Source organism: Lissotriton helveticus, chromosome 12 (genome assembly GCF_964261635.1).
Source record: "Lissotriton helveticus chromosome 12, aLisHel1.1, whole genome shotgun sequence".
Taxonomy (NCBI): domain Eukaryota; kingdom Metazoa; phylum Chordata; class Amphibia; order Caudata; family Salamandridae; genus Lissotriton; species Lissotriton helveticus.
This window is the reverse complement of record NC_136073.1, coordinates 691,412,476-691,436,894: the sequence shown is the minus strand read 5'-3', so window position 1 is coordinate 691,436,894 and position 24,419 is coordinate 691,412,476. Positions and strand designations below refer to the sequence as shown.

The window sequence follows — 24,419 nt, the reverse complement described above, 5'->3', positions numbered from 1 at the left end:
CCATTTTAGCTCCGCCCCATTGATTAACATTAGCCACGCCCCTTCTTTTGCCATGTTAGCCCCCCCCCCGAAATGAAGACCTAGTTGCGCCCCTGCTTCTTAGCCTGCTGGCCTTGTGTGTGCGAGCTTCACCTGTGCCCTGCTACGTGCCTGCAAGAGCCCCTGGGAAAAGCCGCAATAATATTGCCACCTGGCCAGTTTTTTACCAGCATGACCAACAATTCGGAAAATCACCCAAAGCCGGTATATTTCCCTCTGTTCAGTACATACTTAAAATAGTAACTATAAAACGAAAGAACTTTAAAATGTGTTCTAAAGCTCCCTTAAGGACGGACCCCCGACTGCTTATTAAGGTAAAGACAGAAAGTCCATGTTAAAAATGAAAACAGATGATTTTATTTAAACGTATTAAAATTCTTATTTAAATTTCTATTTAGGCATTTAAACTAATATGTAAGCATCATGTCCAGGCTTCTGCAAAAACTTAAAACGTTTACAAAAGGCTGGTATTTTTATCGGGTAAACGTGGCAACCCTAGCACATTGGAGCAGGCCGCACAACCATGGAAGGCCACATAATTGCACGGACAGAACCAGAGACCTTTAAGGTATGGGCAAAGTGGCTCTGCCTAGGGCCCCAGCCTTTCAGGGGTGCCCTTGATAGAGCCAACTTTGTTTTGCTCTGATGGCCGTGAATAATTCTTAAGCAGATTGTTTTAAATAAAATTTTTTATTGTAACATATTTTTAATGTGGGTGATCTGTGAGAGCCTTGTTACAGACAGTTTGCAGAGAAATGTGTTTGTTTCATGAAATATCCATAAATTAAAACAGAACCTCACATATAAGGAATGGGAAAGTGGCACAAAGATTGTTTTATGGAGTAATATTAGTGAGCTGCAGCTGTGTTACAATATTGAAAAAACATGTTTCTATCCTTGAATATTGGATGTAACTACATTTAGAATTTGGACGAGTGTGCCTGTGCACTGTAAGTGATCTGGCCAAGAGTGCATGAAAGAGCTGACAATGGTTCATAAATTCAAAGCTTTTTCGAACAGGGGTCCCCCCAAAATACGTTTGGCCCAGGGCCCCCGAAATCCTATTTATCCTATATATTACATAGAGATGCATACAGTCTACTAGTGAAACAGGCCGATTGGAAATAGCCATATAGGGGCTGTAATAAGTCAGTTGATGTTGATGAGATCCAAAACAGAGCCGTGATAAATAATGGACAAACACTCTGAGATACACTAAGCAAGCCCGCTTAGGATCCTGGGTAATGTCGGAGACATGGAAGGTACAAAGGTGCCCTATATTTATATTATGCCTGCTACATGCTGAGTTTGTCTATCATATTGTGGTGGGTAAGGCGGTGAATGCAAATATGAGTCGGTCGGATGAATGGAAGCATTCGTGCAGTGCTTCTTAACCATTTGACGTCCGCGGACAACCACTGAATTACTTTTATAATCTGGGAACCTCCACTCAGTCCTTGTTGGAATTCAGGGACACCACCGAGTCATTATTGGAATCCGGGGACCCCAGCCTAACCACTTTCGATTATTTGAATCTTGGAACAATGCACAGAGAAATAAGATTCAAATGCTGAGGGTGTGCGAGTGTGGGAGGCTGTCTCTGCCCCCCCCCCGCATCTACCTACTTTGATTGTGGTGTGTGCCTGCGGACTCCTGAAAAATGTCGTGCCTTACCAATGAAACATTGCTGCAAAGTTATACTGGTGGCAAGTTTTTGCCGTAAATGGTTGTAAACTGAAAACAACTTTCATAATAACAAGTTAAATAAACGAAATAAAGATTCAAGCACAAATACACAAAATATAAAATATATTTACCTCACGTGAAAAATAACACTTTAATGGTAAAGTTGCAAATGCTCTAAATTTAATTGAGGCCACCATCCTCCATGCTGTACTCTGTTTGACGCACCTGCACTGCTCTAATGAGTCAATCTGAAGACACCTACTTCAAGATATGGTTTCCAAGTTCCAGTTCCTTCACATTTACAGAACCTTTTAAACTTTTCAATTTTACCTTTGATTTCTTTATTTATATACACTTTATTCATTTGTTGATATTATTTGATTTTTAAGGAGGCAGAGACGCTGTGAGCAGGCATCGAACCTCAGGTTAAAGACCACTGCATTCGAGCAGCATGGTCAGTGATTGGCTGCCGCCCCCCTCCCTATGACCACACCAACCCCCGTACACAAGGACATCTGAACATGGTTATCTTTGGAAGGCGGGGGGTCGCGGGATATAAAACAATAGATATATAGATATAAAACAACAAATTTAAATGTACGAAATGCAGTTTATACGAAAAATCAGCAGGACATTAGATACATGATTGTCAACAGGTGTGAGAGACTATCCTTAACAAAACTCTAATACAGATTGTTTCCTAACCGAATCTAACATCCTCATCTGAAATTTAGTATGCTAACATTTCTGGCCATATGGCAAGGTCGCTAACCGGTGTCAGGCCTCACCGCAAGATGTGCGCATGCGCAGCCGGGCCCTGTAATTACCTGGTCCACGCCGTGAACTCCATTTACCCACTTAAGGAGGGCCCTTACTCAGCGCCATCTGTTGACGTCATAAGTATGCGCGCGCGGGGTGGCTACCAGCCTAAGGAAAGCGTGACTCCTGCAACCCGCGCCCCTTTGAAGCACCAGTTACCTTGCCCCTGAAGTTCTAGGAAGGGCCAATGGCCCCTCCCCCTGGGCGGGAACCTCCATAGGATGATGCCCGCCCCCTCAGACCTTAAAATAGCTGCTCACCGGTCATGACCTTACCGCATGCCCCATACCTAATAAATACGACGACCTATGGGAGAAAATTCTAATGTACAGCTACCCTGTCTAAATAAACATCACGCATAACACCTTAAAGCTAAACGGGGAAAAAAGGCCTAAATACCAAAGCAAACCATAACATACACAGTACCATTATCTAACAGGGGAAAAAAGACCTAAGAGAAAGCATAACAGCAAAATACCAAACAATTTCCTAAGCATAGTAGAATTGGCCTAACAAACATTATATACAAATTATCGACTGAATTTAACTAATAATGCATACAACACCGCAATGTTCCAGGGATGGTGGGTGGGGAAACAACAAGCCCCGAGCGCGGGGCACCACCGGTGTGGGGGGGAGCGTCCAGGAAACAAGGAGTCCCCCGGGCGCTCCCCGTCCCTTTATTGATCCCCTCAGCCCGCCCCCCCGACCCGGATGTCGCACAATGACATCCGGGTCGGGGAGGGCGCCCGCCAATCGGTGGCAGGGCGCGCCCCTGAGGACACGCCCCACCACCGAGAGGCCTTGTTGGAGAGGGGACGGTCGCCGCACCGCCATGCGTGCGGGGGGGCCAAGGGCCCCCCTTTTCAGGATGAGTGACACGGAACAGACAACTTTTGGCTTATAGGTTTCAAGTTATAAGTCAGACCTATTGGCATTGCTAGTTTTTTCTGTATAGGTTATCTTTGTAGGTTTGCGCCACCCTAGAAATGTTGTTGCAACAAGTACCTTGTTCTTGGAAGGTCCTTCCGGCAAGCTGTGGTGCAGTATCTATCAAACTGTGGTTGTTCAAAGGTGGGAATGCAGCAGGTGTAGCGTACATACTGAATAGGTATGTGCATGTATATTTTTTGTGATTTGCTCTACCATGTAGGTAAGTTGTGTTTTTTTCATTTCAGCTTGCTGCTGATCCAGACCCTAACGTGAAGAGTGGTTCAGAACTTCTGGATAGGCTTTTAAAGGTGGGTCCCATTATCTGAAGATAAACACCAACTCTGCGACAGTCTGCTGTCTTGTCCTATCCATAATGAGCATGTGCCAAGGGTACTTGAGGTTGTTTGAAAAAAAGAAAGGGTTCTCCGTCTCAATGGGCCCCGATCCACAAAGGTATTTGCCCATCATTGTGGAACTTGGACACTCAAATACCTCCATTTCTACTCACACCTTACAGCATCTCAATCGTAAATTTTATTTTCTCGCATGATATGAAGTCACCATATTTGTTTTTTACAAGTACAAATTCACATTTTGTATTTATAAAACGTGAAATTCATTTACACTAGTAAAATCATTTACTTACACCCGGCATTACACAGCATGGAATAATATTTTAAATCTGCAAGCTGCCACCCAGAGATGGGGTGTTGGCGTTCTGTGGCAGGGACACCTCCCTAAGTAAGTGAACATCAAAAACTCACAAGTTTTTATATATTCAAACATCTTTTACTTCCACAATTCCACCATGGATATAGTGTGAGTTTTTTCGTATGAATGAATGAATGGAGTAAATCAGCATTTAGAGTGGGAATGGGGGGAGAGCACCGCCAACATTTTGTGGATGTGGGAGAAACAGCCTCTCTAGGGGAACGTATATTTCACAGTAGGCGAACACAAATTCAAAAACGGCAATGCCACCAGAATGCCAGGTTTGCATACGCCTGTTACATTAGTCCATGCAAAATTGCGTTCAAATTTGAGTAACTAGGAGTTCACAAAACAGTTTCATCACTACTCCTGGGAAGTTGCAACTCTAGAAGCTTCCCAGAAGCACTTCTTAAAATTTCCTGTAAATTCCAAAATAAGTAGAATGTTTGCTGCGAAACTTTGTTTAGGTTTCCAGGAGTAATTATCTGGAAATTATGCCAAGGGGGGGGGTATTCTTATCAGTGCTTAATTTGAGTCCGTGGTTACCGGTGGGGCCACCAACACTCATTTTTGGGGACCAGCACTTTGTTGTACGCATCAGACATTTACCTAGAGCAAGAGAGGGGAAAACACAAAGTAGAAAGAGTGAAAAACCATCACTAAGGGAGAAAACAGGAGCCTGCAAGAGTGGCATAAAGGAGTAATTGGTGTCTGGGATTGGATTCAAGACTCCACAGAGCACTGGTATTAATGGCCCCGGCCGCAGACGTCTGAGCATAGCTTTGGGAACCTGCACTCATTTTTTTCTTTCTGTTTTAAATTAAGTTCTGACCTATTTACATATGCTTGTTGGTGAAGGATTCATGTTTGGGAGCCTAGGGTTTACTGCCGCAACAATGTTAGCACCGGCTGGCTATTAAAAATTGTGTTTTGGGTTGCTGCACATTTTGGTTCTAATGTCGGAGCAATAACTTAAAGGCATTGCCAGTTTATGCTTTTCAAGAAATACTTGTTCTTGTTCTTCAGACCACATTTACCCTCTGACTTCAGAAGTGCAGCTAGAACTCACCAGACACGATGGGCCACACTAAGGTTCATGCTGTCGAAAAGAAAGATTGCCCAACTATGGGGGGCAACTCACACACCCACGCTAGAAGCCTGGGAAAGAAACCTTGATTGGTGCATGTTTAGAGAAAAGACCGAATTCTTGGCAAGGGGATGCCCTAAAAACTGGTCCCGCATATGGGGCCTGTGGAATACTTACAGAGGAGAGATCTAGGCACCACCTCGATGAAATGAACAAGATGGCCTGTCCTCCCCGTAACGTTCCTCTCTCATGTAATGATTGTATACCCTTCCCTCTGTACTTACTGTAATGTAGAAGTCGTCTGAGCCTCTGTATTGACTTAACTTAACCGATGTCTTTTTTTAATAAAAAGATTTATAAAAAAAAAAAGCATTAGAAATGCAATAGGTCTCCGATTTATTTGAGTTAGAGGTAAAGGCATTGTAAATGGCAATGTGTTTTATCCATGTCTTATGGAGTGTATGCATATGTGGTGTGTAGTAGAAATATGTGGGTTGTATTGGAATAGTATCAATGGTGGCATGCTGCGCTTTAGATGAATTTGTTTAAAAGTAAAGTGCACCATACTGCGATTGGTACAATAGTTTATTGTAGATGCGTTAACAATTGATGTGTGCACTGATGGCTGGTGGTGTGTGTGCCTGTAGAAATTGTTCACTGATGGCTGGTGGTGTTTGTGCTTGGTGGAAGGGTGCACTGCCGACTGTAGGTGTGTGTGCCTGGTGGAAGCGTGCACGGAGGGCTGGTGGTGTGTGTGCTTGGTCAAAGCGTGCACAGATGGCTGGTGGTGTGTGTGCCTGGTGAAAGCGTGCACTGACGGCTGGTGGTGAGTGTGCCTGGTAAAAGCGTGCACTGACGGCTGGTGGTGAGTGTGCCTGGTAAAAGCGTGCACTGACGGCTGGTGGTGAGTGTGCCTGGTAAAAGCGTGCACTGACGGCTGGTGGTGAGTGCGCGACTGATAAAAGCATGCACTGACGGCTGGTGTTGTGTGTGCTTGGTGTGGTGAAAGCGTGCACTGATGCCTGGGGGTGTGTGGTTGCGTGTGTGTTTGTGTGTGTGGTGGTGAGTGTGTGTGGTGGTGAGTGTGTGGTGGTGAGTGTGTGGTGGTGAGTGTGTGTGGTGGTGAGTGTGTGGTGGTGAGTGTGTGGTGGGGAGTGTGTGTTGGTGAGAGACTGGTGTGTGTGGTGTGTGTGTGGTGTGTGTGTGCTCTTATGTATGTGTGTGTGGTGGACTTAGTTCAAGTGTTCGTATCCTGCACACTCACACACTGGCCCTACACACTCACACACTGCTCACCTTGCACACTCACACTGTTCACCCTGCACACTCACACACTGTTCACCCTGCACACTCACACACTGTTCACCCTGCACACTAACACTCTGTTCACACTGCACACTCACACTCTGCAGTCACTGTCACTCCGCAGTCACACTCACTCTGCAGTCACTCTGCAGTCACACTCACTCTGCAGTCACTCTGCAGTCACACTCACTCTGTAGTCACTCTGCAGTCACACTCACTCTGCAGTCACTCTCCACTCACACTCACTCTGCAGTCACTCTGCAGTCACACTCACTCTGCAGTCACTCTGCAGTCACACTCACTCTGCAGTCACTCTGCACTCGCACTCACTCTGCACTCACTCGGCAGCTGCACTCACTCTGCACTCACTCGGCAGCTGCACTCACTCTACACTAACTCTGCACTCACACTCACTCTGCACTCACTCTGCACTCACACTCACTCTGCCCTCACACTCACTCTGCACCTGCACTCACTCTGCACCTGCTTTACCTATTGCATATATTTATTCCCCCAAAAATGTGAAAAAAGAAACGCTGGCCTGCCAATGCCAGACGTTTTGCTAGTGGATGGATGGATGGATGGATTGATTGTTGGTGCTGGTGGATGGATGGATGGATTGATTGTTGGAGCTGGTGGATGGATGGATGGATTGATTGTTGGGATGGGTGGATGGATGGATGGATTGATTGTTGGAGCTGGTGGATGGATGGATGGATAGATGGATTGATTGTTGGGGCTGATGGATGGATTGATTGTTGGGGCTGGTGGATGGGTGGATGGATGGATGGATGGATTGTTGGCGCTGGTGGATGGATGGATGGATTGATTGTTGGGGCTGGTGGATGGGTGGGTGGGTGGATGGATGGATTGATTTTTGGGGCTGGTGGATGGGTGGATGGATGGATTGATTGTTGGAGCTGGTGGATGGATGGATGGATTGATTGTTGGGGCTGGTGGATGGGTGGGTGAATGGATGGATGGATTGATTGTTGGGGTTGGTGGGGGATGAATTTGGTGAAACTTTGTGTGGATGAACACAAACAACATCTTTTTGATTTTGGTAACCAGATAGATTAACTGACATACAACACTCAGTAGGTTGACCCGTTGCAAGACTGACATGTTTTGGTAAAAGATTTGAACGATAGCTCCATTGAAAGACTTCGCTGGTTACCGGGGGTTAAATGGAAGGGTGGTGAATAGATCGAAATTTACGATGATTACTTAATCTATAAATAGACCAATCAACACCGAAAACCGTTTTTGAGCGCTAGATTGAAATCGCTGAACCGAGGGCCTTCGTGGCGCTGTGACGGGGCGCGGACACCAGCGCCCGGGGCCGGTGCCCGCCATACTGTGCTCGCCAGACACAGCTCCGTTTAAGCCCCTCCACGGTTTGTGTTCTTTTCATAATAAGAAGAGGCAGTCGGAGCGAGGGGGCGACGGCCCAGGGCAGGAGGCTGACCGTAGGAAAGCGAAAGGGACAGCGACCGGGGCAGAGGGACACAAGACTGATGGTGGCACGAGAGAGAGCAAGGAAGACACAGGAGAGAAGAAATCATAGAAGGGAGAGGGCGTGAAAAAGAGGCAGGCAGCGTGAAGGGTAGGGAGAGAGGCTCATAGAAGGAAGGGGAAGAGACGGTGTGAGGAACAACAACAGAGATAGGAGCGGAGAAAGCGAAAGAGACAGATGGAGGAATTGACTGGATATAGAGGCTAACTACAAGTGACAGGGGGAGAAGAGACTGCCATTGTAGAAAGAGTGAGTCACGTGCGTGGGGTTGAGACAGGAGCGACAGGGAGGGCAGAAGACTGTCACTTTAGTAACAGCTCGACAGGGGGTGCGCGAAAGAGAAGATGGACAGAGAGGAAAGACACCGACAGAAGAACGAGGGAGAGTTAGTAAGAGAGTGAGATAGAAGAAGAGGTCAACAGAGAAGCAAGTGGGAGAGACAGTGAGGTAAAGACAGGGAAATAGGGACAGAGGGGCGTTAGGGGAGGTGGAGGGGAAAGAACACAGGACACGGGTTAGAGATGGTGTGTGTGAGAGAGAAAGGGGCAGAGAGATGTAGAGAGAGGGCGCAGTGATCGTTAGATACCGAGAAGAAATAGTGGCATGTCTTAAAAAAGAGAGTGATGAAAGAGGAGAGGGGGCAGAGAGGGAGAGAGAGAGAGAAAAATCTACAGATAAGGGGAGTGATGGAAAGTGAGAGGAGCCAGGCGTGAGGGAAGGGCACGGAGAAGTGTGGGAGACAGAAAAAGACTGCGCAGCGAGGATAAGTGAGAGAAGAGAAGGGGAACCGAGAGAGGAAGAAAGAGGAGAAAAGGTAACACCGTGGAGAAATACCGAGGGAGCAGGGAGAGAGAAGGGGAGGGCTATGTAGAGAGAGAGGGGTTGTGACGGGTGAATGAGATCAAAGACTGAGAAGAAGACGCAAAAGATACTGGGCTCTGAGAGGGCCGGGGAAACACGGAGAGAACACGGAGAGAGATTGAGAAAGGGGAAAGTTGTGGAGCACGACGCGCGGTACCCAGAGAGAGCCACAGATCGTGAGGTCATTTATGGCGAGACACATGGAGCGAACTAAGCTCACGGGAAGAGCACGCGAAGACAAGAGAGCTACAAATACAGAGGGAGAGTCGGAGAAAAGTATGGGAGCCAGCGAGGGAGAAGAGGAGGTGAAGGGGAAACGAGGGGTGGAGAGATGCACAGACAGGCGCCGAGAGAAACAGTGAGGTAGAAGCCGAAGGGAGCCGGCATCTGTCTTCAATTACCGCGGCCTCTGACAAGGAAGCCTTGGGCAAGTGCAACGGGAGTGGCCGCGCAGTCATCGTGCTCAGCTTTCCACTACACAAACAACATTTGGCCGGGACGGGAGCCAGCATGCGCACACACACAGCCGAAATAAAACAAACTGGAGACTGGTGCACGCGCGCCCAGCATCTGTCTTCAATTACCGCGGGCCCTGACAGCTGGTAATTGAAGAAATATGCCCTTCTGCTGCGCGTGTCCGAACAGAATATGCACTAGGCGGAGCAACTCTAACGCCTATGGCCTATTGCGTGCTGGATTGTAAAAACACAGGCATGCGAGGCCCAATTGCCATGCAGCTGCCAAAAATAACTAGCAAAAATCACGAGCTTTCTGGAATTCGGTAGGTTAGATTTTCGAAGTCCTCAGAAAAGGACTCTTAAGCCACGCCCACTTCGTGGGACGTAGGCCGAGCCCTAAAAAGTGCAGCTAGAGAAGGGCTGGGAGGTCTCTTTCACTTTGAAAGAAAGTACTGGGGACTCCCTCAATAGAGCTGTCTGCAGCTATGAAGTAGTTTTTTTAGTGTGGGAAGAGTGCATTGTTCTTTCCAGTAGTCAGATCCCTCGCCTAATCTGGGGTTTCTTTGGTGGATGTCACTAACAGGAACGTTAGAAATAAGCAATGATTTACACCAGTCACCAGAATATGGGTGTACATGGCTATGAAACAAGGCGTTACACTACAATGGAATGTTTTCTTTTCGCCCTGAAGAAATCACGGATTAATCCCCTTTTGTGACAAAACATGTGTTGGCTTTGTGGCTAAGAACAAAGCAACTGAACAGCAAGCTGATTGAATAAAAAGATAATTGTGAAATTTGAAACTTATCTGAATGGACTTTATGCATTTTATATAAGCGTGTGCTAGAGACTAAGATTGTGCTGCATTAGTCAGCTTGGATCACATATTAGGGAATGGGGTGAATCTCCCTACCTTTTGAGCTACGCACCCATATTATTGTACGATAAATACTGTGTGCACTTCTTTTGAGCACCGTTTCCCTTCTACTGATCACCCATGAGAAAGTACCCCACTATCCTGTCCACGAGCCCTCTCATCACAGCAACAGAAGAAATTACCCATGAGGTGGGCATTGGGATGGGAAAGACTACGATTGTTGCTATTCGATCTCCACTTCCCAGTTCATTTCACACACCTCCTGTCCTCACAAGTGCGGCTTTGTTCATGAGGGCCTTTGTGAGTGGAAGCATGTTTGTGTTGGTGCCCCTGCTCGGAGCCTGATGCTGTTTAGCTTTTTTCTTCCCCTAAGAACAAACAGACTCTGGGTCCTTGCTGGCAATGCATCCCTCTCAATGAGATTCATTGTGAGAGGAAGGAGCTCTTGGTCTGTTCCCCAGCAAAGAGCCAGACACTTTTTGGATTTTTTCTTAGTCTAAGGAAAATCTAAGTAGCTTCTGGTGGCTTTCTTGGAACTGGCAGACTAGTCTGTGCACCAGGAAGAAGCAAGACATTTTCGGATTTTGTTTTTTAGCATAGGGCAAAATCCCCAAATTGTTTGGCTTCTTGATAGGGCATCGCCACACATCTGCATGTTGGGAATTTTTTCTTGGGCTATAAAAAAAATCCACAGCGACAGGTTCTTTTCTGGGGTACAGATACACAAGCGTGTACCTCACGAAAGGAGCAGATACTGTTTTCATGTATTTCATGGCTGGAAAAAAATAAAAATAAATCTTTCCTTTCTGAGGGACACAAACACAAGGCTGTGCCCCAGCAACGAGACCAGTGCTGCTTGGATGTTTATGCTAAGAATAAAGACGTATGAGAAGCATTGAGAGGAAAGAGCCTTGTGTCCGTGCCCCAGCAAGAAGCCAGACACTGTTTTGATTTGTATTCTAGTCTATGAAAAAAATACGAACAAAGTCTGGCTCCTTGCTGGGCACAGACATACAATTTCGTTCTCTTACAATGCAAAGTGAGAGCAGTGAAGTGTGTGTCTGTGCCACAGCAGGGAGTCCGATACTGTTATACTTTTCTTCGCCTAAGAAAACAGACAACATATACAAATGTTATTCCTTATATCTACTTGCAGTTTTGGGGGGAAAGGATTATGAACCCCCTGGAAGATCCTAGATCCCCTTTTGCATGGTATGCTGATCCACAAAAATGATACACCAATACACCTGTTAGACTCGACTGGTTACACAGATGTTTAGTAGCTGTAGAGCCAGCAATCAAGCAATGGGGTGCAGTGTTCTTTCACTGTCTGCTGACCAGACATCACTTGGTATTAAAAACTCAAGCGAGTAGAAATCGAGGTAAATGAAAAACGGAGTTTTTTAAATGTCCCCAATAATATGAGTCTAGGAATGTGGCATTATTGAACCTCTACGAAAAGTGGGTTACCCCCAATGCCAAATAATTCTGGAGGTTTTTTGAAAGTGTTTTCGTCAACACTGACTTATGGCAATAAGCCAAAAATATAAGGACATTTAATACATAATAGTAAATGTTGCACCATCCTGTATTTACTACACTTGCACTCAATTAAACGGTACCCCACAAGTGTGGGTGTTATATTGCCCAGCACAGGAATGTCCCAAGGGCATGACTCTGGAAAGCACACGGTAGAAGCTTTAAATGAGGTTCATTCAAGAAAAATGGGAGCTGCGATTTTCGGGCCATTTATGAATTTTACACAGCCCCGGAAGTCATGGGTGATGCTGGTGCATGGATGTCATCATTTGTTCTTACCCAGTGTCCCTTACAAACCTCAGACTTAATGCCCGAATAGAGAATTCCTCATATTTCTGTGACGTACAATTCCAGAATTTTTGGGTGAGCAGCAAAAAGTCCCTCTAGACAGTGTTCCCACATTTCTACCAATAAAACAGTACCTCGCAGGGGTGGAGATGCGGGGAGGATATGGATGGTAAATTATATGCAAATGTGACAAAAACTGAACTTGCAGTTGGATGAAACTGTACAAATGCTAAACTGTATAAACTATGCATAGACACGCATGTAAGACCTCTGTGAGACGCAAATGCATGTACCAAGAATGCTGAGATATGTGACCCTGACCAAAATAAATAAATAAATAAATAAAAACTGTACCTCGCCTGTGTGATGTTCTAATGGAAAGGGAAAGGTCAAAACTGACCACGTGAAGTCATTGTAGTGTCAGTCTGGTTTTCACATGTTGAGTGTTTCGGCTTATTCCTGTCCTGGTCCAACCACACGTAGGTTAATTTTTTTATGAGGAGAAGAGTGACTGTACCAGACTGTAGCAGGATGTCTAGGGGGTGCGTGGGACCCCCATCCTCCTCTTGCAAGGGTTTCCCTGGAAGAGAGGGACATTAATATTTGGCCACATGACGAGATGTCATAAGATAGTTACCTACGCTGATGTTACATAATTGATTGGGCAGGCTACATTCCCTCGAATAACTCATACGTATTTCTTATTACCAGAGTCCAGACATTTAGGGCAATATTTCCTTAGTTAGTGTTCCTGGATTGATGCTTGGCTATTTGAGAAATGCACCAAAATGTTGAGGAAATTTGTTTAAAAATGAAAATAGTCCACCTTTTTCATTATAACTTCAGACTTATATTAGATATTGATGTGGTGTTTGCCTGAATACATACCGCTAAATATGCCAAAAACACCGTGTATGTTGTATGGGTGCACAACGGTGTACATATGTTTCAGCAACTTAACACCTATTTTTTGAAAAAAGATTTGGCACAGATGTGAGCAAACGCCCTGGCAGTGTAAGACTTCATGGTGTGGGTGCCTTTTAACTTTATAAGGTTGACATTAAATTGGCCTGCCAGTAATAGAACTCAGAGATTTTGCAGAAACTCTTGCCAGTTAGCTTCCTCCTCTCCCCAAACCAACGCCCTCCTGATAGCTTTTGCAGGTATATACACTAATATGTGTGAGGCGCAAAGTCCGTGGTGCACTGCTGATCTGCCATCTTACCATATCTTATTAGTTTTGACAGAAATTCGAGGGACCCGAATACCAAAGGAGCTGCTGAAACTGCTCATTGGTTCTTCAGACGGTCCCCCATTAGGTGGACCCTTAGAGGGGTTGCCCTGCCCGTCCTTAGCTTCCTTAGGGCCACTCCTTTTACCCCACCTATTTTGACTATGGCAGGTCGTGGCATAATATTTGGTTTTAGTGGTTCCAAGGGTACCCAGGGTGGCTGCTTATTGGGCTCTCTATGTAAATTAAAAACCAGAGCCTCAAAGCTGAAAGGGCTGTTTCATGTTTATTTTTTAAATAAAATATAATATTTGCAAATATTTATATGCAGTGCTTAATTTGTAAAACAGTACGTACCTGGGCCTAAAGTTTTTCTCACAATGCATTGGCCAGTGTGGTCATGTGTCAGGGTGCTGAATACAAAGACTTCCTTAGTCTTGATTCCACCTCATGCCTCATTCACCCTCCACAAGACACTTCTTACGCTTTTATGTTCTCTTGCATTCCCGCTTTCTCCCTTTGTCACTGTTTTCTGTCTTTCTGTCTCTCTCTTTTTGCACTTTTGTGTTTTCTCTCGTTCTGAGTCAAAATCTCATGAGGAAAAATAAGTGCTGGTCCCCAAAAATGAGGGCTAGTTGGCCCTATCTGCTATCACCGGCTCAAATTAAGCACTAATTACATGCATTCATCACTTGTAAAATCCTTCACAGACATTAAAACAAGTGAGGTTCTTTGCAAACATTACAAGTACAACCGTTCCCGGGTTCTCTTGTTAAATAGGACAACAATCTACCTTTCTCTAAGAATGGTATCTGCAAGATGGCGGATAAGTACAGCCCACAGAATATGTTCCTATCCACTGTTCTTTTTCCTGCTGCTGTGCACTCTCTGGAGAGAATGCACATGGTTTCCTGCTATAGGATCCCCTTAAAGGGGGGGTTCATGCAACGCCCTACATTAGCTCTGAGGCTCCTGCCTTTCCAGACTCCTCTCTAAGGGGGTAATACTGACAACGCCAGTTGACTGGACTTTGGAATTTGCAAGGAGACACTGACACTGTTAGACTGAGAGCTTTTGCGTGCTTTGGGAATGTATTTTGGGCTGTCCTGCAATTCACTGAACATCAATTTTATTAGGTCGAGCCTAGAGGCAGCACACATGCGTTGCTCTGCGAGGCATGCTCTAATCCCTCTGTGGAGTTTGAACAAACCCACCACACGCCCACAGCTTTTCATTGGTTGCTTATAGAGTACATTTGTCCCGCCTTGTGGTTGTTTTGTTCCCACCCTGCGGACTGCCCCTGCTACATGGATCCTTTCGATATGGGCCATATGTTTTGGTACACGCACTACTTTTTCGTTTGCCTCGGCTTGTTTTGTAACTTTCTCCTTCGTGTTTCACTTTGCTCCTGCCCCCGTTGTCCGTGTTCACTTTGCTTTTACCCCCCTCCTGTTGGCTGTGTTCACTTTGCCCCGCCCCCATTGTCCGTGTTCACTTTGCCCCGCCCCCTCCCATTTTCCGTGTTCTTTGCCCCGCCTCCTCCAATTGTCTGTGTTCACTTTGCCCCACCCCCCCATTGTCTGTGTTCACCTTGCCCTGCACCCCTCCCATTGTCCGTGTTCACTTTGCCCCTGCCCCTCTCCTGCCGTAGTTTGTGTTGTCTTTCTTCCCTCCCCCTCAAGTTGTCTGTATTCCCTTTGTTCCCGCCCCCTCCTGTTGTCTGTGTTTTCTTTCAAACTCCCCCCCTCCCGCCATACTTTCTGTTGCAGTGAGTAGCAAGGGCCCTGGTACGTGCACGTGAAATGTGCCACCCTAATAAACTTGTTTGTTAGTAAAAACACCAATACTCTGGGTGAAGTGGGCCTCTCGCTCCTCTGAACCCTGGTGCCACTGCATCGTCGATAGCCAAATCCCTGAGCGGGAGACCTGGGACACCCAGCTGATGGGTGACCCTACCTGCAGTGAAGCCATGCTGGAGGCTCCTGTGGGGCCCGCCGGAGGTGCTTTTGTGCCCGCGGCCTGATTACACCTCCCCGAGGCCCGGACGCACCTCCTGCAACCCACGTCTGCCGCCCTGCTGCTCATTTCAGGCCTAGCCGGGCGTCCTCTTCCTTCCTTCTTCCAGTGCTCGTGTCCATGGGTTGCCTTCCTGGGATGGTGTGCAGTGGTCTGGGGCTGCTACCGCACATAGGCCTCATATAGTGGGAGGAGGGCAAGCAGGACCCCTGGTTGATCCAGGAGCATAGGTGTGATCTCCTTGCGGCAGAGCACAGGCTGAAGTTTCGGGAGAAGGGGGTGACACTGAAGTCCCGTCCAGACACCATTGTCAGGGCTTACTCTAGGGTGCAGGCGGGGATCCCTGCAGGCCGCAGGCAATACACATCCCCTCCAATAATATTTTCTTTGTGTGAGGGGGCTGGTGCCACTGGGAGTACACATGCCTGGGGGTACAAGTTCAAACAAGGCCCTCGGATTACCCCCACGCCCAGTGCCACACTACTGCCCACCTCAAATTAACAAATAGGCAAGAACTGTCCATCCAACATTTGTTTTATAAATGGCATAAAGAGCGACCTCCAGTCTCTTTCGTAGCACTACTACGTCAACAGAACACAGGCCAAATCTACTTATTAAGACTACATATGGATGGCAGGTACTACAGGTTACTTTCATAGGTTGTGTTGCTTTGACAACGATCTTACATGTTGGTCATAGTCATAGTCAAGTCATAGTCAATTAGCTTTATTTCGATAAAAGAGATATCTTAAAAGCATTACAAAAACAGTAAGCAAAAAACCAGTACATTAAAAACCATTGGCTAAAAAGTTGGGATAAAATATTGTCCAATAAATTAGGTAAAATGGTCCTAATACATGACCACAATTAAACAATAATTTTTAGCCGTTTAAGTCTAATTGACCACGCCCAGCCTAAATATTTAGCCATGCCACATACAATCAACGGACGGGTATCCGACATTAAGATTCGCAGAGCGACTATATGGTGTCTTGTCGCCAGCCCTCTACATAGTGGTTTTAGCCACCTAGATCTCGGGGATTTATAGGCCGGGCATTCAAATAAAAAGTGGGCAACAGTCTCCACTCTAGATGTACAAAATATGCAAAAAGGAACAGTTTGCCCCGGGATTTTCCAGCGGGCCAACAATTCTCTCAGGGGGAGTAGGCCCACCCTAAATCTAAAATACAAGGATCTATCAAGAGGCTTTGAAATCAAGTCCAGGTAGGGTTCATATTGGGGCAAATCCTTGATCTTGAGGAACTCCATGGTTGTTCTACATTCCTTGGGTTTGGAATTTAGATTGTTGGCTACCCACTGCCAGTAAGTAGTCTTGAGGGCAGCTTTCGGGGGGCACTTCTGGAAGTCCATGCGTCCCCAAGTCCCATGTCTTCAAGCAGGGATTTAACATTACTAAGCCACCCGATTTTAGACCAGCCCGGCGTTGACAATATTTCTGACAGCCCTTCTGCGTAGCTAGCTAGTTCAGGAACCCTCCATAGGCGGGCCCATAGAAGTAGCGGTCGCAGGCGGACCTGGTCTCCAATAGGGCGGCAACCCATGTCCAGCTGCAGGGGTAACGTTGTTGTACTCTGAGGGAGGAACATCAAATCCGTCAGGAATTTGTTCTCTGATCTTGAGAGGAGATCGATCTTGTTTACACCCCAGAGTTCTGCCCCATATAATGCTGCACTTACTCCTCTCGCCTTGTAGATATCCAGCGCAGGGGCAATAGGTTTAAATGAAGAAGAGCGCTGCTCTTTGAGAAGTGCCCCAACGACCCTTTTATGGCCCAACAACAGTTTTTGGAGATGGGAGCTCCACTGCATGGAGTCAGACAAGCGAATACCCAGGTAATCGAATTCCTTGACTCTTTCCAGGGGCACACAGTTCAGTACAGGGGGACGGCCAAGCTTCCTCGGCGGATTCAATACCAAGTACTTGGTTTTATCGGTATTGATTTTTAGTCCCCTACTGGAACAGAAGGTCTGGAAGTTATCTAAGAGGATCTGTAAGCCCATAGGTGACTTTGAGATGAGGAGGGTATCGTCGGCGAATAGGAGGGTTGGTATTTTCTTGCCTGCCAGGGACGGAGCATCAGATGGTTTGTTCAAAAGGTGCTCCACCACTCCGTTCACGTACAAAGAGAACAGAGTGGGGGCAAGAACGCATCCCTGACGGACCCCCCCTATTCACCGTAATTTTGGTGGTCTTTTGGCCCGGGGTGCCCCACCTCACCTGGGCAAAGTTCCCCATATGCAACTTCATCAGTAGGGACAAGATGTAATCCGGAATCCCCAGGTCAGCGAGTACCCCCCATAAGCGGTCTCTCGGCACCAGGTCAAAGGCAGTCTTTAAATCGATAAAAGCGAGATAAAGACTGCCCTTGCCTAAAAGTACCACCTTCCAATAGATAAGCATTAGTCTAAAGACCTGCTCAATGGTGCCCGTACCTGACCTAAAGCCTGCTTGGAACTCGGAGAGAATATTGTTCTCAACTTCCCATTGGAGCACTCTCCCTAGAATCACCTTACCGGCAACCTTCTGGGATGAATCTATGAGGCTTATGGGGCGATAGTTTGCTGGGTCGTCCCGACAGCCCCTTTTAAAAATTGGGACGACCTCAGCCCCCTTCCAGGAATCTGGAATCGCCATACTGTAAAGGTTAGCATTAAGCAAGGATGAGATAAGCCTCCCCCATTCTTTGGGATTAAGGCGAAGCAAGTCCCCTGGTATCCCATCGGGGCCAGCTGCCTTATTGGGCACTAGAGATTTGATCACATCTTCCACCTCCCTGGATAGTGGCGGTCCAGGCTCTCCCCAGAGGTACCCGAAAAGGGTGGCTTAAACAACCCAGGCCCCTCAGCTGTATTAGTGGAATAGAGGAGGGAGAAGTGATCAAACCACGTTTGCCCTGTGATGTTACACGTAATAAGGCCGCTATCAGGCCTATTCCTAATCCTTATTAAGTTCCAGAAGCCACCGGAGTCCCTCCCTGTGCTAGCTATCTTTAGGTCACACCAGAATTTGTCGTCCCAATCCCTCATTGCCTCATGAATAGAAAGCCTATAATCCTTCCTGGCAGCCTGTATTTGTTCTTGATCTTTCAGTTTAACTGCCTTCACCAGGGCTGTTTTCATCTTACCGCACTTTTTGGTAAACCAGCCTGAGGTGCCCTTCGGTTTCAGGGGCACCCTTGCTTGGGTAGCGCTACATGGTTTTATAAATAAGTTTCCCAAGGCTTTAATCGTGTTACAAAAATGCCCAAGAACCTCTGGGGGATCCAGGATAAGGGTGTCCAGCTTAATCAGGGCTGCTGCCATCGTGGCCCCTATATTCTGCATCTTTCCCTCATCTATGGCAACCATGCGCCAGTTGAGGCACCTCCCTCTTTTAGATAGACAAACTTCTGAAGTTATTTTTAGTGGTGGTTCGGGTAAGTCATCTAAGGGCGGCCACAAGGAGTCTAAACTTAATGATAGCGGATTGTGGTCGCTATCTGCCGTGGGCAAAACTTCCATATCACGTAAGTGACTCCATAGCCTAAAATCAAGTAGGATGTAATCTATCCTTGAGGAGTGGTCTACCCTGTTGAATGTATGGGCACCTGAAGGATCCGATGGCGTTCTGCCTTTCACTGCCCTTAGGCCAAATTCCAAGGTTAGGGTGTTCAACTGTATGGACCTCTGAGACCATCTCTTAATGGGTGGGATGGTCAGGGCAGGAATACCCCTTCTTGCATCCTCTTCGGAAATGCCCAAGATGTCCTCAGCCGCAAGGGGCTCAAAGGTGCAGTTAAAGTCCCCCGCGACCAGAACATAGGGCTCTTGTTGCACTTGCTGAGTTCCTCTTTGAGCGTAGAGATAGTTGGAGATTGGGAACCGCCTTTTGTGCCTCTAGCGTAGATGTTAAATATCTCCAAAGACCGTCCTCTCCGAGGACCCCTAACAGACAGTCTAAGCAGATCAGGTGAGTTGGATACTAAATTCCTAATGTGGCAGCCCAGGGAGATGCTAATCCAAATGAGAAGGCCTCCAATAGGGCGGCCCTTTCCGAGATGGGCATGGATTGCTGGTACATAATATGTAGAATATCCGACCTTGTGACGGGGTTCCACACTCCATGTCTCTTAGAAAATACATATCCCAAAGGACTCAATGAATAAGTTCCAATCAGGGACATCTAGTTTCTTAGAGATCCTTGCTATATTCCAGCTGAGGATCCTCACAGCATTATTCGTGTTTGCTTCCTCAGTAGGGGACAGTATATCGGATAATCTGGGCCCAGCACCAATCTCTCTAGAATTGTCCACCCTCTCCCCTGACCGGTAGATGATCTCAGGGTCAGATATTCCGGGAACAAGAAGAGGCTGATCTATTGCTCCACCCTCCAGCACCTCAGTTGTCACTCTATACCCAGACAAGGCTATATCCTTTTGCGGGCTCTTAGCGGGGGAGAGAGGGCCATGTCACCAACCGTAGCCCAGCCTGTTTACACGGCCACCCCTTGACATATGCCACTGGTAGGAGTCATGAACATCTTGGGAGTAGGACCTGTTATCTCTCCAACCCCTAGGTTGAAGGTTAGCATTAGGGTGAGACACAGGGAAGCTTTGGAAGTGGCTAAGTTCGTATGTACCAAATCCCAGGTTCCCTGAGTCATGCTGTAGATTGCAGATGTAACTGGCGACCCTGGCATCCCTAAAATTAATCAGGATGCAATCACCTGTCTGATCCTTTGGCCTGTTCCCAACCCCGCCAACTCTTCTCACATGGAGAACCCCACCGTCAAAAGAGCTAGGAAGAGGTCTGTTCTCATTTAGCCAAAACATCGTTTTGTTTTTTAAATCATAATATGATTCATGGATGCCAGGCCTGCAGGGCGGGACCCCAGTGAGCACAACTACATACGGCTGGCAATCAGGGGGTAAATTAATATGGGGGAGATCGGGGGTACCCTTATGGACTAGAATGGGCATGCGAATAGGTTCAGCTAGTTTGCCTTTTGGGCCCACACTCTTTCCCATAGCAGTATTGGAAGTCTTATTCTGGGCAGGCGGACTTTGGCGGCGACTATTGGGCCCTTTATCCAGGTTGGAAGGTTTACAAGTCTGGACATTGATGTGGGTATCTCCACCTTGGGTAGCAGTATTAGCACACATTGTGGGCCCTATCACTGCCTTTGATACAGTTTGCCCCCTTGTCTCTGGAGATGTTAAATCCAACTGGGAATCTTTGGGTGTTTCTATAACTCCCTCCCTGGTCTTAGTATGTAATTTTATTAAAGATTTTAGAGAAAAGAAGTTATCAAGAGTAGCTTGCTCGAATCAATCAAGTCTCTCGGTTAAAAGCTTCACCCTCTCTAAAACCGGGAGTATTAAGGATTTCATCAATTTCTCGATTTGAGCTAAGGGGGGGGCATTTGGCCCAAATTGGCCAGTAAAGGGCTGGACAGTTGCTTATTGCTCCCTGGGCCACTCAATGTACCTGTAACCTGTGAGTCGGTCAGGGAAATCCCTTGTTTGGGAGCATTGGTGTTGTTGGTTCTGGTCATCCCCGACCCTGTTGGTTTCAAACAACCCCTGGTGCATTTTCCCTTGAATTTCTTTGACGGTTTTAGGTAGCCAGCCCTTCGATAGTCCGTGACTCTTTTCCATTTAATAGGTGCTGGTCTAGGTATGCTACTAATCTCCGCCTCCGGTTGCAAAGAAACTGCCTCTGGTGATATGGGATTACTGGTGGGATCTAGGTTTACTGCAGATGAAGGCGAAGGAGGACCCATAGACGTCTGTGACGACAAATTTATACTAGAATTGAGGGCATTAAGCCTATTCAGACTAGCCCTTATAGCTCCTATTTTTGACAAATCGGGGCCAGGTGAAGTCAGATTAATCGACTCAGGTGCATGTCTGGAGATACAACCACCCCCAAGGAACCTAAGGAAGAGCGCTTCAGGAACTCATGTGACAGACGACCCTCTGTCTTGGCGATCTCTTTCTCAATTACCGAGAAGGCACGGGTAATGAACTGGTCCATTGCGCCGATAACAGAGCCACCCCCAGCCCCCCTTCCCTTGCCTGAGCAGGTTGACATTGGCATGGGCACGCACACTAAGCTTTATAGACAATTTCAACAGCAACAACAAGACTACAATATGTAACGACAAGTGATAGGCATGGGAAATAAGTATTATATTAATGGGGCGAAAGGGGGATGGCCCAGCCCAGCCTCGACCAGCTCCGGATGGCCACAGACGGCCCCGCCCTTGTCCCGGGCTTCTCCCGCGCGCTCCCACGCAGCGGTGGCCCGGAACTGTTATGTAGAGCACACGCTGTCCAGGGGGCGGGGCTGACCAGCGAACGCGGACCAGGTGGAACAGGTCGGGCAGGGGCTCCTGGTAGATGGAGTCCCTGCAGCATTCAGCGCAGCCCACCTGATGTCTTCTTCAACCCCGGGACAGGAAGGAGACTGACGGCGGCTCTCTGGTGGCCGACACCTTCCCTGGGTCCAAGTGCGAAGCGGCACCCGCGCAGCGGGTGCTGCGAGACGTAGGCTTCCTCCTCCACAAGCAGCAATGCGACGACGGCACTCCTCTCAGCCACAAACAAAGTGAGTTCCCAGTTAGAAAACAGCACTGGGGGTTTTAATACACACGCTGACCAGGGGGCGGGGCTGACCAGCGAACTCGGACCAGGTGGAACAGGTCGGGCAGGGGCTCCTGGTAGATGGAGTCCCTGCAGCGTTCAGCGCAGCCCACCTGATGTCTTCCTCAACCCCGGGACAGGAAGGAGACTGACGGCGGCTGTCTGGTGGCCGACACCTTCCCTGGGTCCAAGTGCGAAGTGGCACCCGCGCAGCGGGTGCTGCGAGACGTAGGCTTCCTCCTCCACAAGCAGCAATGCGACGACGGCACCCCTCTCATCCACAAACAAAGTGAGTTCCCAGTTAGAAAACATGTTGGTCAACTGGGGGTAGCTAGGATTGGAACTGGGAAGTCATGAACCAATAATGATTTAACCACAGGGCAATGCCTTTCAAGCTCTAGAACATTTGCCATAGGGCCACGTCTCTCAAGCGCTAGAACATTTACAGTTCACCAAAAAAGAGGTTCATCTGAATAGAAATAGCTCGAGAACTTATGCACATCAAAATATCACATCCTTTCAGCCATGCTCTCTGAAGAATTATCTTTAGTGGGCGGCAGGAATTAGGACCTCAATGGTGTACATTTCAGTTGCCCATTTACAAATGGCTTATAATAGACCCAGTTACAGCATATGTGGTATTGTTCATGCAGTTGTTGTCTAGCTGACTATACAAAACACATTCTACTGGTAAAAGAAAAATGCCAGTGCTAAGATACAACTGGAGTTGTCTTCACAGTAGGCCCGAACATGTCTAACAATGCAGGTGCTCTCAAAGAGATCACCAAAAACGTATGTAGCCAGCATTCACAATTTGCATTACTAATAAAATATTGCATAGAAGTCGGATTCAGATACTCAATTTGCATATGTGCCATTGATGCGTAAACAAACGATGTGCATATATTAATCAGATACGGCGCACTGTGACCTGCAAACGTGCCTTGTATTCTTGTCCTAAAGGAGCTTCCCCCACCTCTTGTTGTCCGTGTTCACTTTGCTTCCGCCCCCCCCCCTCCCGTTGTCCATGTTCAATTTGCTCCTGCCCCTTTCCGTTGTCTGTATTCCCTTTGTTCCCACTCCCTCCCGTTGTCAGCATTATCTTTTTTCCCCGCCCCTCACACCTTACTTTTTGTTGCCTTTTTTCCCACCACCTCCCGTTGTCCTTATTCCCTTTGTTCCCGCCTCCCTCCCGTTGTCCGTGTTCTCTTTCTTCCCGCCCCCTCCCGCCTTACTTTCTGTTGCCTTTCTTCCCACCCCATCCCGTACTCCCTTTGTTCCTGCCCCACTCCCGTTGTCCATGTTGTCTTTCTTACAGTTTATCTCTGTAGGGGTCGGAAAAGAAGCACTGCTTTCTAGTTTTACATTACTTATTTTTTTTATGAGAGCAATATTGCGAAAGACTGTAGGTATGCACATATCCTACTTGGTAAATCGTCATAATCAGGTTTTAAGGGGGCCGGATCTCTCCAAATCTCATACTCCTTAGTAATTAAAAACAGCAATTAAGACGGGTTTCTATTGGGCCCTATATTCATGTCCTTAACTCTACTTTCAAATAACACTGATCGATTTCTGAACAATTAATGTAAAAAATATTTTACGGTGTTACGCGCAAATGATTTTGTTCCTGTTTGTATTTCACATGCTTTATTTTATCTTGCAACAAAATAGTGGTTGGATGGCAGACTATAGGGCTGAAAAAAAATATATAGTTTACATGTTTAAGTCACAACCTTAATTATATAGGCCCTGCCCCTTTTAAAGACCCCTGACTTTTTGCAACCCACATAAATACCTGGTCATTCTGACAGTCATTTGTAATATCCATAGTAATTGAAATGGAAACAAGCATTTGCAATGCAACAGGTCTCGCATTTGGTGAGATTTTGAGCTATAGGCATTGTAAATGACAATGCTTTTTGTTTATACTTTTGAAAACCTGCAAGCGGTACGTAAACACGCACTTTGTACTTATAGTCCCTGCTTACAAGAAGCAAGGTTGGCAGTAAAATAGGCGCAGTTACTTCCAGCCATTCTTTTCGCAAGCAACGACTATAAGTACAAAGTGAGTATTTACTCACCCCTTTCAGGTTTTCTAAACACATAAATAAAAGACATTGTCATTTACAATGCCAATAGCTCAAACTTTCGCAAATGCAAGACCTATTACTTAGCAAATGCTTGTTTACACTGAGTACCTGTGTGGACCCTGTTGCTTAAGGTGCTTTGCAGAATGCTGTGTGCACTTTTTATTGGCTATAATAAGCCTGTGGCCATGTTAACGGTTTACTCACCGGCCCTATGTGTAGGCCTCTGGTCAGCCAAAATTGCCTCTTGACCCTCATCGCGAGAGGACAGCAGGCTGCTGAAGAACCAACCACGAGATAGTTTGTCTTTACGACCTCTA

General features: G+C 46.9%; 1 protein-coding gene across 1 annotated transcript in view; it reads left to right on the top strand.

Annotated features, from left to right (window-relative positions):
- VAC14 (VAC14 component of PIKFYVE complex) overlaps positions 1 to 24,419 on the top strand; it is a 1,984,055-nt gene that overhangs the window by 477,567 nt on the left and 1,482,069 nt on the right. Inside the window, exon 5 of the mRNA XM_078670682.1 lies at positions 3,723 to 3,785. Coding sequence (XP_078526808.1) covers positions 3,723 to 3,785 — 63 coding nt within the window. The remainder of the gene's footprint in view (positions 1 to 3,722; positions 3,786 to 24,419) is intronic.